Genomic DNA, 15887 nt, shown 5'->3' on the forward strand with positions numbered 1-15887 from the left:
ATAACATTAAAAATATCAAACTTATCATTTTGACATATATCAAATTTTTTCTGACTTCTTTTTTTATGTCGAGCAATCCATTGGAATTTTTGTTTTTACTCGTCAATTTTTATTAACTAATTTATTGAATTCTTTAATAATAATTATTTATTTTAATTAATTAATTTCTAAGTCCTAACTAACTAGTAAAATTAGTTATTAATTAACTAAGCAATAGTAAAAATTTCGATTATTCCTATGTTCCATATATATATATATATATATATATATATACTCTGTAATAATACTTTTTCTTTCATTATTACATTTTTCCCTTGGGATTTTATTTCCAATAATAGATCATTTAAATGATACGCAGATATATGTATTTCTGTAGTTTATAGAATATATATGTATTTATGTAGTTTATAGAAATTCTATATTATTCATATCATACACTATCATAAAATAGTAAGTATAGTAGAAATGTGATTACAAATAAGTCAATAATGTTAAATTAGCATCTATCGCTATACTTTCTCTATTTCATTTTGCTTTTTTTACTTTTTTTCATCAAACTAGATATACTTTTCTCGAGATGCTTCATTTTTTAAGTGAAATTTTTACTAAAATTATATATCATAAGAACATTTGAAAAATTTTTTTTAAAGTAGACAACTACCATTATGTGTTTATACACTATTATTGACACTTACTTGTCTGATATTTATTATATATATATATCACAATTAATTGTCTGATATCTATGCTATTATCGCATGATTATTGTGTGATCTGTTTAATATCATTGATCATTAATTATTTCGATGTGGAGAAGTACCAATCTGTTTTCAGCAGAGAAAACTACTATACCAGCATCTACAAACAATACTCCTATACAAGTGTCGTCTGTGACTGCTAAAAAAAGACATTTCACGACCTCAAATGGCTCAACTAATGCTTTTTGCAAAACTGTGGGTCTTAATTTTTGAATTGTTAAACATTGTTTCCATCTTAAGAAAAGATCTTCCTTCTTGTAAACATTATTTTCACCTTAAAAACGTTTTCAAAGTATCTGCCAAGTCGGAGCATGGAAGTTTTTGGAATTAATAATTTAGAGAATGATATTAAAATGTATTAAGGTGTACAGGTGAACTAGTTGAGGCTTCAGTGAAATGCTAGTTTTGCAGCATGACGACTTCATGAAATTGGACATCGCGAAAATGGATTGTACGTGTGCTTCTTTACTTCTTATCAAATTTGCTCGCTACCCGCAAATCTGGTTTAGGCCACAGGTTGGCTAACTTGCCCTAGCCAGTTATTGCAAAACTAGCATTGCAAAAAATAGGCCGGTTGCAATACTAGAATCAGAGATCAATCGAAGGATTGACTCCGATCGTTTTTGGAAGGAATCCAGCAAGAGAATGCGAGCAAGGTTGACAATAATAAGCGCTCGTGATATAACAGACGCGATGGAGATAGACATTAGAAACTTTTGCCAACATGAAAAAATGGGCAAGTCATCGATTTAAACCATAAATACTTAAAAATAGAACACTGAACTTCTTCATTGTTGACAAGAAATCCGACGTCGTTTTCTTTCTAGAATATTCCAATATATTCCAAATTATGTGTATATAACTTTGGCTGTTTTGTAAGGCAGGAAAAAACCAGCACGCGAAACGCTCGACTAGCGCTAACAAAATGACAAAATATTTTGTAAAATTTTGAATGTTATTTTTCTAGCCGTCAAACGTTCTCAAAGATATTGTTTTTAACCAAAATCAATTTATTTTCAAATTTTCCAAATTAGAGACGACGAGTTTTCAGAAATTTCGCCAAATTTTTTATTAATTCATTTACATCACAAAGCAAAATATTTTGCGATATTTTGCGAACGTGTTAACGTGTCAATGAATAGGTTCGGACTAATAGGTTCGGACATGTGCCTTTAATTATTTCACTTGGTAAAAAGTGGTATTGATATAGGAATAAGTAATTCTGATTGACTAATTGACAACTGACTTGATTGACTGAAAATTGTGAATCTCTGAATAACTAATTATCGCCTGAATTTCTATAATTTACTGATTGAATGTATGACTAAGAACTGACGAATTCAAATCCTCTTGTCAGTCATTGACTTACCGACTGTTTAACTGACTATTATTTGACTGGTACATGATTATTTTTACAAAATTATAGTAATTTAAAGTGAGACAAAATAAGACAATTCTTTATCATTATGTATTCTATTATGCTCCATTATATATCAAGCACGTCAAAATATGTTCAAGAATTTATTAAGACAAAAAGCTTGCGTACTAAATATTAAATTTACCGAAAACTAATATCTTCATTCGTGATACAGAACTGACGAAAACGATTTGTATCTGACACTAGTGGTAACGTAAATCGAAAAATTTTTTTTAAAAAACCAAAGTATCCTAAAAAACATTGTATATTTTGTTTTTTTTTTATTCTACATATAAATATTCAATAAAATTTATGTCAAAGTTCCATGTGTGTGCTCAATTTTGTTACCATTATAAGATCAATATTTTTAATTATTTTTTTATTATTTATTATTTAAACAAGATAAGAAATAATTTTCTCTGCGCGTGAACATTCGATATTTCGGAGTCGGCTGGGATCGGATAATTTTGATCGAGCGGATACTAAGGCATAGTCGTGCAAGCTATATATTTCATTAGTTGAATCATTTCATTGAATTTTATTTTGATGCAGAATAGTAACAAAAATATGGCAATCATATTAAACTTTTATATTATAACAACTATAATTTCATCAGGAAATTCTAAATCTGTTCCATTTGTCATTGCGCGTGAAAGTCATTGGAAAGAGGCGGAATTTTCTTATTATATTTTACGAACTGTAAAATTGAAAAATTAAACTAGATCTAAATATAAATCTAGCTTACATTAATTAAAATTGAATGTCGCGTTAGATCATTGCATTTTAGCAATCTCTATTTCCGTTCAGTTGTTAGATCATTATATTCTGGTAATCTTTTTTCCTACCGAAAAGTTCATTTTTGGTGAAAATTCTTTCATTTATTTATTTAAATATATTATTAAATGAATGTAGTAATTACATGTAGATTCAGTATGATGATCTCCAACAAATACTTATACATAATCTTATACATACGCAATGTTCATATTATATTAGTGTACATGAGTTTATTAGCACTTTCGATAATGTAATAAAAAAATGTAATAGTAAAGGCTATCAAAAGGTTCTTCTTTCGACAAGAAATTAAAATTACCTTGTATTTTTGTACCAAAGTATTATTTATTTTAGATTTGATATAATCGTACCTAATGTCAAAACTAGTTTAATGATTTCTAAATGACCTTAAAGGCAGAAATTTGATTCATTTATTGATTTTTTTATTGCGTTAGATAATATGTTTAGATATAATATATGTATTGGTAATGTAACAGTAAATAAATCATAACAGTAAAAATTAGTAAAATATTTTTTATTTAATAAAACAAGAATTTTTATTTATTAAAATTAATTTTTTACACTTATTTTACACCAGTAATTATTATGCATTATTGAAAGCAGCATCGAGTTAATATATTCAGAAAATTAATTTGAAACGTAGAAAATTTTCTCGCTAACATATAATGTAAACACGTGTAAAAAGTTGATCCTTTATTGATTTTTTACTAAACGTCCAGCGTTACTAGCGTCTGGAATGTGAATAACATTGGTTATGAATTATCCGAGACAATCAAGTTGTCGTAACTGTCTGGTGAATGTTTTATGAAATTTTTGCCGGAAAGCGTACGTCAGAGGATTTTTGATCTGGATAGTAAAGTTTTCTATAAGGTGTTTGAAATGTTTTACAATTTTGAAAGATATAATACCATACGTGTCACAATATAGTTTTTGTGTTGTACATTTTTTTGAAAAGAAATCTAACGAACATAATGATTCCTGTTGTTTCATGTTGAGATATAATTTTAGGCACCAAATTAGGAGCATCCGGATGTTCAGAATTAGACTTTAGATTAGACACTAAAAGTACTGCGTTTTCTAATGAGTCTTAACGCAGTAAAATTCTATTCGATAGACCATTTATCTTATTTTTTGGCATTTTTTAAATACTTATGTAGCGATACTTAAATACTAACGATGCAAAAGATAATTATGCCGAGAATATAATTTCATTCAGCTATATTTTTCGGTTTATTGTTTATTTTTTAGTTTTAACAACTTTAAATCAATGACAATCTTCAGAATATAATGCTCCAATATTAGACTAGCGTTCATGGAACCATTTGTTCCGTGTGTATGAGTCTAATTGTTCAGTTACAATTATTTTCATTTTTTATACTATTATTGTTTGAGATCGTGTGGATTTCGATACAGTTATCAGCAATCACTAATTTTTTTATGGGATTAGTTCTGTTTTATACATGTTTAGCTGTATCCCATTTGTTAGTTGGTAAGATCTAACGGGTGTTTCCTTTTCAGTTTTCTGGGTAGTAGGGAGCAGTCTTTTGCCAGGAGGTTCCTGTGATTTTTGATTTTGTGTTGATGTGTCCTTGCGTTCTTTAGTATTTCCTAGAGGTGTGCGGGTAGCCCGACTATTTCGGGTAGTCCGTCTATTTCGGATCGAGTAGGAAAAAGTTCAAATGGGATATGATAGGCATTATATTGCGTTATCGAAATCAATTATTCATAATATTTAATATACATATATTGTTTTTCTTCAAATGTAATAATATTTACTCTAAATGATAATGTAAAAAAGAAAATTGCTCAACATTTTGTGATATTAATTTCGCTCGAGTTGGTATTATTATATTTTTCGGATAAGGAAAATAGTCTTTCACTCGTAATTTGAGTGGCAGGTAGAGCAAGAAAATTTTTTGCAGCTAAAGACAATAGTGGAAATCTGGCTGTATTGCATTTCCACCAACTAATGTCTATATTTCTAGCACTAAAACCATCGGCGAAATACATATTAATACTCTTATTAATATTTGGACATCATGCTATTCAAAATATTGTTGTAGACTTCGATTGTTTATAATAGTAAGTTTGGATTAACTTTTTAATAATATATTAGAACATTCATTATAGTTTATAGTAACATAAATTTTATTTATTTATTGCACATACTTTTCTTAATATCAAACAATAAACTGAATTATAGTCGAAATATAGTTTAGCATAAATATTCGGACCTTTAAAGAACTATAATATTTAAACCTGAAAATTGTTAACATAAACAATAATTAATATTTTGTTGGGTAGCCCTCAACTTCAATTACATATCGCAGACTTCTAAGCATATTTCCAGTAATTTTCTTTAAGTAATTGAGCGGAATATTCTTCCGTTCATCGATTAATTTGTAGAGGCCTAGAGTCCCTCGAGTACGAGTTTCGAACACCGATTTGTACAAGCCGCAAGTGGCTGTGCGCCTAGCGTCGAAGTCTAACGATATCCGATGTTAAGCAAAACAGAGTGCGGAACACCGCTAGGATGGGTGGTGTGTGACCGTCCAGCCTTAGCGAGTAGTTAGAACAATAAGCGTCTGGGGTAATAAGGGGTCGCTGCCATCAAGCCCCACTGATGATGAGTCTAGGCAGCGACTCTGAGACGAAACGCCGCCATAACCTTTCCTCACCTTACCCACATTTACCAATTCCTACATTATCCTCAACACTTTCAATCCCCTTCAAATCGTTGTTTTAACTCGTCTTTCGATTTATTGACTGTGCACTAGTGTTTGAAAAGTAGAGGCAATGGAAGAGCCAACTTTCGCTCTCATGCTTTCACCTTTTATTTCTAAGGCAGCGGATGTCCTAAGCAGAATTCTCAGAATCCAGTCGCTTGGCCTGGGAGAAAATTCTTTCGTGAAAACGACTTATTCTAGACTTTTCTCAAGGCTAAAAATAATAGAAAGCAATCCTTGAAAGGAACCAATTCTGGGTATTCCTCGACACTTGGAGCGTCATATGTTCGAGCCTCATGCGAGCCTACATTCCTGGTGCCTGGACTTTGTCGTCCGAGACGAATCGCTCGCACCGAGGTAAAGCACGTCTCCGGCAGGCCTGTGCATGAACGCATCGTGGCGCCAGACTGTCGCCTTGAGTCCCAAGTTTGGGAGATGGGGGCACAAGCCCGAGCATCGTCCAATTCATTCTGAACAACCCTCGAGAAGATCACTTCGGCAACGTAGTGTCAGTTTTTATCTGTGCAGTGCAAGTTCTCCTGTGTGTGACCACGGTCAAACATCAAGCACACTTCATCAAATAAAGTAAGCTTTCTCTCTGAGTTTTAGGCGAGAACTTGACGGAGAAGGAATTCTCTGGGGAGAATTCCTTTTTGCCTACGTACGAAGTACTGCAGCGTCCTTCTCCAGCAATCGAGACAATTAACGTGCGCAGCACGAGTAAGGACTGCACACAGTGAAGCCTGACTCCAAGCATGCCCTGCTTCACTCACGGGACTTCCTCATTCTCTAAGCGTGTCTTGCACATTCAGGGGACTTCTCAGTTAAGTGACCCTCTAGGCGTGCTTTACACATTCAGAGGACTTTCCCTGCGAAGTCACCCTCCAGGCGTGCATTGCACATTCACTGGACTTCTTCTTTGAAGTCAAAGACCACGCTAGCTCTCCCCATCGGGAGTCTAAAAGCTACTGCGTGCGATCACATTTCTTCCTAACGATTTTTACTGTAACCTGAGTGACCTGCGTGAGCTGCTGTCTTCCCAGCGACGGCATCAGTGACCTGCGTAAGCTGCTGTCTTCCCAGTAACGGCATCAGTGACCCGCGTAAGCTGCTGTCTTCCCAGCGACGGCATCAGTGACCTGCGTAAGCTGCTGTCTTCCCAGCAACGGCATCAGTGACCAGCGTAAGCTGCTGTCTTCCCAGCGACGGCATCAGTCACCAGTTCCTGCGTGAGCTGCTGTCTTCGTCAACGACGCCTGTGTGAGCTGCGTGAGCTGCCTTGGCAGATAACAACATTCACCAAGCGGCAAGCGTTCCAGCCTTCATAACTAAGTGCCACTCAGATCCTCAGACGCTTCAACATCGCGAGCAGTTTTTTGTTGTGCAGAGCGTGGTCGGGAAATACATTCATTCATTAAAAGCTATTCGTCTGTGTCGATCCCTCTGTTTCCCTTAACCTTTTCTACATTTTAAACAACTAGGATATACAAACGTCGAAGAATCGGAGACATTTAAGTCGCAGCTACATCGAGAGATACAAACGTATTTTGCCTATGGTCTTAATGCTAGAAATATAGATATTATTAGCTAGTGGAAATGCAATACAGCCAGATTCCCACTATTGTCTTTAGCAGCAAAAAAATTTCTTGCTGTACCTGCCACTCAAACTACGAGTGAAAAATTATTTTCCTTATCCAGAAATATAATAACACCAACTCGAGCGAAATTACTATCACAAAATGTAGAAAAATTACTTTTCTATATTATCATTTAGAATAAATATTATTACTTTTTTATATTATCATTTAGAATAAATATTATTACTTTTTTATATTATCATTCAGAATAAATATTATTACTTTTTTATATTATCATTTAGAATAAATATTATTACTTTTTTATATTATCATTTAGAATAAATATTATTACATTTATAGAAAAAAAATATATATGTTTATTAAATATTGAAATTGACTTCGATAACGCAATATAATCCCTATCTTATCCAGAGTTAAGCATATTTTATTTGAACGAATAACGAATAAAATACTGTCAAATTTATTCGTAAATAACAAATAACGATTTTATTAGAGAAAAAATTATTCGTTCCTTATAAGTAACGATTTTATTCGAAGGAAAATTATTCGAACACAGTTGGGCATTATTCGAATAAAATTTTATTCAAAATATTTACTGAAATAGTGTAAAGAAAAAGAGTCAGGAGTACATTTTTTTTCAATTTTGGTTTATTTAATAAATTTGCTTTGCTTTTAACATAAAGCGGAATCTATTTCAACCGACCAACATTTACAAACAAATGACAACGTAGAAAAATTCTTGTACTATAATTTTTTACAGATAATAGAAATGATTACATATCTCTGAACGCATATCTCATAATTAAAAATATATTTTTGAAATATAACACTCCTTCGCCATCTTCTGCTCCAGTAGAGCGTTTGTTTTCATTTGCAACGATAACAAACTCGTCTAAAGCAGATTAACTAACAAAATATTCGAACAAAAAATTGTACTAAAAACAAATTTATTAAATAAACCAAAATTGTGAAAAAAGGACTCCTGATTCTTTTTTTTTATATTATTTCAGTAAATATTTCGAATAAAATGTTATTCGAAGAATTTATTCGAAATGTTATTCGAATAATGCCCACCTCTGATCCTATCCCCCTTGAACCTTTTCCAACTCGATTCGAAATCATCGGGCTACCTGAAATCTTCGGGCTACCCGAAATCATCGGGCTATCAGCCCGAGCCCGCCCGACTTTGTGCGAGCCCGATCCGAACCCGAAATTTCGGGTACCATTGAGCGTCTAATATTGTACGTAGGATGATGGATTGTAGATTTTCTATCTTTTTTATGTTCGACTTGGTTGCCATGCCCCAGATTTGTAGCCCGTATGTCCAGATAGGTTTAATTATAGTTTTGTAGATTAGTAACTTATTTTTTACGCTTAGCTTAGAGTTGCTTGATGTTAGCCAGTACATGGATTTTTTAATTGTTTTTATTTGTTTGATCTTTTCTTGGATGTGTTTTTTCCAATTCAGTTTGTTGTCTAGATGTAAGCCGAGATATTTGACGGAAAGTGCTTAAGGTAGTTCTTGAGTGTTGAATTTGATTTTTGGAATTGGCCCTTTGTTGAGCGTGAATGTGATATGTACACATTTGGTTGTGTTAATTTTGATTTTGTTGTCCTTTGTCCACTTTTCTATTTCGTTTAAGTGATTTTGTAAGGTTTTGGTTGCTTTTTTAACGCTTTTTTGCGTAGATAGTATTGCCGTGTCATCGGCAAAAGTGTATATTTTTGTTCCTGGTGCTGCGGGTAGGTCCGCGGTGAACAGATCATACAGGATGGGTCCTAGCACACTGCCTTGAGGCACTCCAGCGTGTATCTTTTTGAGTGATGATTTTTCATTTTTTGATTCTGACGTAGAACTATCTATTTGTTATGTGTGACTCTAGTATTGGATATAGGTCTTTTGATACTATTTCTTGAAGTTTTTGAAACAGACCATCGTGCCATACTTTATCGAATGCTTTTTCTACGTCTAGGAATGCTGCTGTACAATATTTTTTTTCTTCCATGGCACGGATTATGCTGTTTATTATCCTGTGTATCTGTTCTATTGTGTTGTGGTTTTGTCTAAATCCAAATTGGTGATCAGGGATCAAGTTTTTGTTGGTGATTTCCTCTATTAGTTTTTTATAGATGGTTTTTTCTATTACCTTGGAAATCATAGGAAGAAGAGATATAGGTCTATAGGATGATGGGAATTTGGGATTTTTGCCTGGTTTTTGTAGAGGTATGATTTCTGCACACTTCCAGATCTGGGGAAAGTTGCCTATCCTGTATATCGCATTTATTAGAATTGTTAGGAATCTTACCGCTTTGGCTGGGACTTTTTTGAGTATTTTTGCTGTTATTAAGTCATATCCTGAAGTTTTATTATTTTTTAGTTTTTTAATTATTGTGAAGACTTTCTCTTTCCTTATTGCTTTGTATTTTAGTGTCATTGTTTGGGAGTATGTGGGGTTCGTTAGTGAATGTTTCGCTCAGATACTCTGCCATGCTTTCGGCTTGGTCTTCTATCGTTATGATCCAGTTTCCGTCCGGTTTTGTATAGAGGAAATTTGGGTGAGTGGTCTTTTGAGTTTTTTGTACTTTTGCATAAGAAATAGTTTATATTGCTGCTATTGTCTAGATTCATGATGAAGTTTGTGAATTCGTTGTTATTTGTTTTGCAAATTTCTCGTTTAATTTTGTTTGTAAGTTTGTTTATCATGGTCTTGAGTTGAGGCCATCTTGTGTTTTGCCATTGTTTTCTTGCTCTTTTCCTGGTTTTGATTAGTTCTAGTATGTGTCGGGATTTCCATACACTTGGATGTTTCCGCCTCGTACTTTGTGGAGTGGAATGCTGCCGCTTCGAGTGTGCTTGTTAGTATTTCAGCTGCCTTCTCTATGTCTAGTGCATTTTTTAGAGGTATATTGCCCTTCAGATTTTTATTAACGTATTCTGCATATGCTATCCAGTCCGTAGTGGCGTTTGTCAATTTTGTTTTTTCGTCTTTTGTCGATCGTATAGATAGTGAGTGTGTGGTCTGAACTTAAATCTAGCAGCTCCTCAGTTTTGATGTTCAAATTTGTATTCGTGACTGCTATGTCTAGGATGTCCGGTATTTTGTTTGGGTCTGATAGGTTGGTCTCCTTGATGCGTAGATTTTTAGGTTGTTAATTTTTATGCACTGGTAGAAGTCCTTTGCCTTAGGGTTGTTTGTTTTGGAGCCCCAATAGTTGTGCTTTGCATTCAGGTCCCCTAAGCTATAAATTTTGTTTTATAGCTCTTAAAGAATTTGTTATATTTTTCTGTTGATATTGCGTGTTTTGGTGGGCAGTATATTGCTGAGATATTGATACATCTCGGTTATGTAGTGTAATGTTGACTGTTGTTGCTTGTATTTTGTCAGTTTGGTATGAGCTTGTTTGTGCATGTTTGATATTATCTTTTATGTAAATTCCCGATCCGCCGCGTACTTTGCCGCTAGGGTGTGGTGTACCGTAATAGGTATAGTATGGTATTTAAGTGTGTTTTATTCGTTTCGTGTGTTTCTGAGATTGCTATAATGTCTATCTCAAGCTGTTTTAGGAGTAGTTTTAGTTCGGATGTCCGATTCTGTAGCCCGTTACTGTTCCATTGCATTAATTTAATTTTTTGCTTGGTTTGTTCCTGTAGCGTGATTAGTTTCGATAATAAGTTTAGCATTACAGTAATTTGTTGTGTTAGGTTTTCTACTAGTGTTCAAGTCTTTTTCTGTTTTCTAGTCTTTGCATCTGAATTGGTTCGTGTTCGTTAGTGTCGTGCCTGTTGTTCGGTTTTAGTACTTCTGCATAGTTCCTATATTTTTGATATTTGTGTTAACATTTGTGTTAGTGTTTGCAGTGTTGGTTTGTGATGGTGCTAATTTTTGTATTCCTTTGTCTCTTATTGGGGGAAATAATTTTTTTTGCAGCTCTTTTCTTACCATGTAGCCTTTATAATTTACTGGATGGTTGTTTCTACAGTTAGCACAGACTACTTTGTTTATTCTTTTGCCTAGTGGACAGTTTTCGGTGGGATGGGTACCTGCACATTTGACACATCTAGCTTTATTGCAATAGTTCTTAGTATGTCTATATCTCTGGTATCTAGCGTACTGCGGTATTTCTCTGTTAGTTCTTGGCGGTTCTATGTTGACTTTGGTATTGCATACGATTGATGTGTATGTCTTTATTATTATTGGCTTGTTCTATTTCTACCATTGGGACTGGGATTGTCGTACCTCTTTTTGTGAGATCAATGATATTTCTTACCTTGTGTCCTTTCTACGTCTGTTTTAATGTATTCTATATGTAGCTTTGGGTGTAATCCTTTTATCACAAATTTAAACTTTCTTTCCGTTTTTGCTTGGAATGTACAATATTCTGCATTCTTCTCTTTTAGCGTTCGTATCATGGCTCTATAGGCATTGGGGGTTTGTATTTGTAGTTTGACTTGTTTGTCTTTCAATTGCTTCAGAGTGTATTCTGTAGGGCCTACTATTTCGTTTAATTTTTCTATTAGTGGATTGATATTAGGAGCTTCGATGTATATGGGAGTTGGTTTAGGTTGTGAGGTGGTGATCATTTCTTTTTCTTCTGTTAGGTTTTGAAGTGCCTGGAATTTGTTTGTTATTGGTATTATTTCTCCAAGCCAATTTTCCTTCGGGTGTATTTTAGTTAGTTTTAGAGTCAGGGCTGTAGTTGTGTTTTTGGCATTCAGAGTTATTTTTCTCTTTTTAGCTTGCTTTTGTATTTTCCATTGGTCTTTATCTTTGCTGTTTGCGTCTGTTTCCATGTTCGAGGTGTCCGTCTCGTAGTCGTCACAGTCGATAGTTTCCTCACTTTCTGACATATTAATTTTTCTTTTGTTAGCTTAAGTAGTCTTTTCGATGTTTTTAATGTAAACTCTAGATCTTATGTTTGAGTTTTGGCTCGGCCTTCGTCGGGCCGCTGGCTGTTTTCAAGTTGGTGCTGGTCTTGATCGTTTTTCTTGTTCTTTATTTTGTTTAATTCACTTCACTTGGGCTCACTGTTCTATTACCACTCTGATACACTGATAGCCTTGAATTTAATTCCACTATTTTCCATTCGTGTGTTGAGAATTTGGCTTATCTGACACTAGTATTAGAAGGAACTGCTGTGCCTGTGTGTACTTGTGTGGCTTATTGTGGGTAACTACTAGAAAAACGAGAATTGAAGTACTCTGTTTGTGGATCTAAATTTTTTCGATTATATGGTTTCAGTAAATGTTGTAACAGTGGATAAGTCTCATCTTCAATAAATACAAAGGGCATTGGTATGATGTTTCTGGTAATGGAGGGTCTGTAGGAATATTTAAATTTTCTTTTTCCATTAACTCAAACATTTCTGAAGAAAGAAAAGTGCCATCATCACTTTGCTTTCCGTATCCTCCAATTTCCACAATTATAAATTTTCCATGAGCATTTGCAATCGCTTGCAAAACAATAGAAAAAGATTGCTTATAATTATAGTACATTGTCCCAGAATTGGGTGGACATTTTAAGCGTATGTGCTTCCCATCGATTGCACCAATTGTATTTGAGAAATTTCAAATATTATAAAAATCATTTGCAATTCTCAAAAAATCTTCAGAAGTTGGAAATTTCACGTGGATTGGCTAAAGACATTACCACAATAAAGTTGTCATTGATTCTACGATTTTTATTATAGTAGTGAGGCAGTTTACACGTCAAAGAAAGATCTCTGAAGCTTTTATCAATCGCAAGGAGTCTACAAAACAGTGGTAAAAAAGGGAAATTGTAATTTTTTGTTTCAGGTAAGGAAATTAGAAACAAATGGATAACTTTGAAAGATAAATTTCGTGTTGAGATGCACAAAAAAATAAAACCGAAATTAGGGGATGGCACTGGAGAATATACCGAAAATCATCATGAAAATCAGCAAATAAATGAAGCAGAAGTATCTTCCTGGCAATATTTTAAGCCTTTGTTATTTTTCAAGGATCAATTTACTCCTCGAGAAAATAAGGGAAATTTGACCTCGCAAGATACAATATCCCCTTCACCTGTAGATCTTGCAACGCTAAATCCAAATGAAAGTATATTTGAGGATGGCAGTCCTTCTCCATCTCCACATAATCTTTTAACCCTCTGCTTGCTGTGCCGGAGTCACAGTTTTGACCTGTGCTGGAAGCTGCTTGTGTTAGTGATCGCACTAACGCACGAGCATTATGTGGCTGTAAGCCATGTGTTTGCCAAATTGCCGAAGTGACGACGACTAAAGACGAAAAAAATCAGTTTCTGGTAACGTTCTGAGGAAGAAAGATCTGTGAAGCAATTTTTTATTTCAAAGTTTATTTCATATTTTAGTGTTTTTATTATTGTTTTAGTATTTTAGTATTTAGTATTTAATAGTTTGTATTATTTTTGTTTTTAGTTTTATTTAATATTTTATGCTATTTTTGTATTTAGTGTTGGATGATACCAATCCGGACAATATTGAATGTAGGCAAATACTGACAATAAGCTAGCAATAGTCCACATAAAAGTGGACTATGAATAGTTAGTCATAAAGGCAAGATCCAATGGTTGGTCATCTATGTTCCTTCCCCTTCCACTTGACGATGATAATCCAATATATATAAGGACATGCTTTAGAAACATTCGTGCTCTCTTGTAACATTCTATATCGCGCTCTCTTATAACATTCTATATCACTAACTCTTATAACATTTTAAATCATTATAGATTCATTCAATATCGCTAACTCATAAAACATTCTAAATCATTCTATATCGTTAAGAGCATTAGACATTCATCATATTCTAAGACATTCTAAATCATTGTATATCATCCTATTTCATATACGACCACGACTGTAAGGGAATAAACTCTTCTAAATTGTAAACATGTTGACTCCATTACACGGAATCCAACATTAGTATTTTGTATTATTTTTGTATTTACTATTTAGATTTTAGTTTTTAGCACTATTCTAATATTTTACTATTTTTATAATTAATTTACTGGTTTTATTGTAGGCAATAATTTTACAAGGCACTTCTCGTTGAGGACAAAGTGTATATTTTCGCGCTAGACTGACTCCGACGTTCGACTTGGTGACGTTCTGCTGACGGACTGCCCCTCCGTGCACTCCTTCGGGTATATATCCCTCGGTCCGACTTTCGTCTGGATACCCTAGCTCTGGTTTACGGGCATCCGTCATAAACCTTGGGACCTTACGGGCATCCGTCATAAACCTTGGAACCGGCACATGGTCCTTAATCTTGAGTGGCCTCTTCTACCGAGTAGGCAAGGAAGTCTTCCCACGCCTAGGAACGGGCGGTGTGGCTAACATTCGCTCACATTATTCATATTTTTGTTCTTTTTATTACTTTTTTCTGTTGTTTCTATTTGTTGACGCAATGTCAACACCATTGCCAACGAGCAATTTTTCTTTGTCTTCTTTCGCTCAATTTGCACAAGACGTTCCTGACAGTAAATGACATCAATGTAGAGTAAATATAAATAACTTTATTATACATGTGACTATTATTTGTTCCTTACACTCTTACATGTTCCTATATGAGTCGAGTGTCTGTCACTGTGTTGGTACAATATCGGTGAAGAACTCGGTCTCGAGCGACCGTTACACTCTGTACAGTATCGGTGAGCCGTCCGGACGACCCTAAATATGTATTAGTGGGATATCTGTGTGAGTCAGAAATGACTTCAGCACTGGACGCTGAGGTTCAGTAGTCGGAGGGTTAATGAGTGATATTGGGTGAAAATTAATGGAATTGGAAGAACAAAAATTAAAATTGTCAGCTGAAGACCAAAATGAAGATATTCGGTTTTTTCAGAGTCTCATTTTTCACATAAAAAAAACTTTCGAGTGAGAAAAGAATGCTATTGATGATGGATATTCAACAAGTTGTGTATCGACATGTTTACAGTACACCATAAACACCATAACCAAGTGATCTTATTATATTTAATTATATATTATATTATTCATAAAATTCTTATATTATGTAACTTTTATGTTACGTTAACTTTAATTTAATATTTTATTTAATGAATTATAATAAAGTATTTATGCATAATTGAATATATAACATTGATTTCTTAATTTAAATTTATCTTATGGTAACGACTAAGCGTTCTTCGACACTGATAAGGTTCTGAATAAAATTGTTCCGTCGAATTTTAATTTTTGGACGCACCAATTCTAAGATGCTGTCGAATGTCACAATTTTCATTCGAAAGTATTGTCGAAATTTCTCAGGATGTTCTCTTAATTTTGGGTATAAACGACAAAATTCTCCATTTCTTTGTCTATTTCTATTAATAGGATGGATTGGCCATCTTCTGATCTTGTTTTTTTGCTAGAGATATGACGTTAATATGTAATATTTAACTGCAATACTTTCTACAAGCACAAGTTTCTGCTGTTTCTTCGAAGGCATCTTGAGACATACTGAAAAGAATGGCTTGCTGTAGCATTTCACTCCTCGCTTTTCTCTGCGTCAATATAAACACATCGCACCGCTCTGATAGCCTCACAGCTCTTCTCTCTACTCACCGTTCTCCTTCTCTCCTTGCCGCTATAATCC

At 34.0% G+C, this 15887-nt stretch overlaps 1 protein-coding gene and 1 pseudogene across 1 annotated transcript; both read right to left on the reverse strand.

The window, feature by feature from the left end:
- Positions 1–8804: 8804 nt before the first annotated feature.
- LOC122534721 lies at positions 8805–12143 on the reverse strand. Its single transcript, XM_043665637.1, has 4 exons — positions 11564–12143; positions 11096–11447; positions 9228–9562; positions 8805–9154 (listed from the first exon to the last, which is right to left on the reverse strand). Exons 1-4 carry the CDS (start codon positions 12141–12143, stop codon positions 8805–8807), a joined length of 1617 nt encoding a protein of 538 aa, XP_043521572.1.
- A 310-nt stretch (positions 12144–12453) lies between these two features.
- LOC122534722 lies at positions 12454–15740 on the reverse strand (annotated as a pseudogene).
- Positions 15741–15887: the final 147 nt, after the last annotated feature.

This window comes from Frieseomelitta varia, unplaced genomic scaffold (genome assembly GCF_011392965.1).
Source record: "Frieseomelitta varia isolate USP_RPSP 00005682 unplaced genomic scaffold, Fvar_1.2 scaffold_631, whole genome shotgun sequence".
NCBI classification, from domain to species: Eukaryota; Metazoa; Arthropoda; class Insecta; order Hymenoptera; family Apidae; genus Frieseomelitta; species Frieseomelitta varia.

Bases quoted from the DNA above. Each gene is read 5' to 3' on its own strand.
- LOC122534721 (XM_043665637.1), bottom strand. From the start codon at position 12,143: ATGTCAGAAAGTGAGGAAACTATCGACTGTGACGACTACGAGACGGAC. The intron at 11,448-11,563 runs GTAAGAAATATC...GCAATACCAAAG, and splicing joins AGACGTAGAAAGGACACAAG to TCAACATAGAACCGCCAAGA. The intron at 9,563-11,095 runs GTACTAAAACCG...TGCGATATACAG, and splicing joins AATATAGGAACTATGCAGAA to GATAGGCAACTTTCCCCAGA.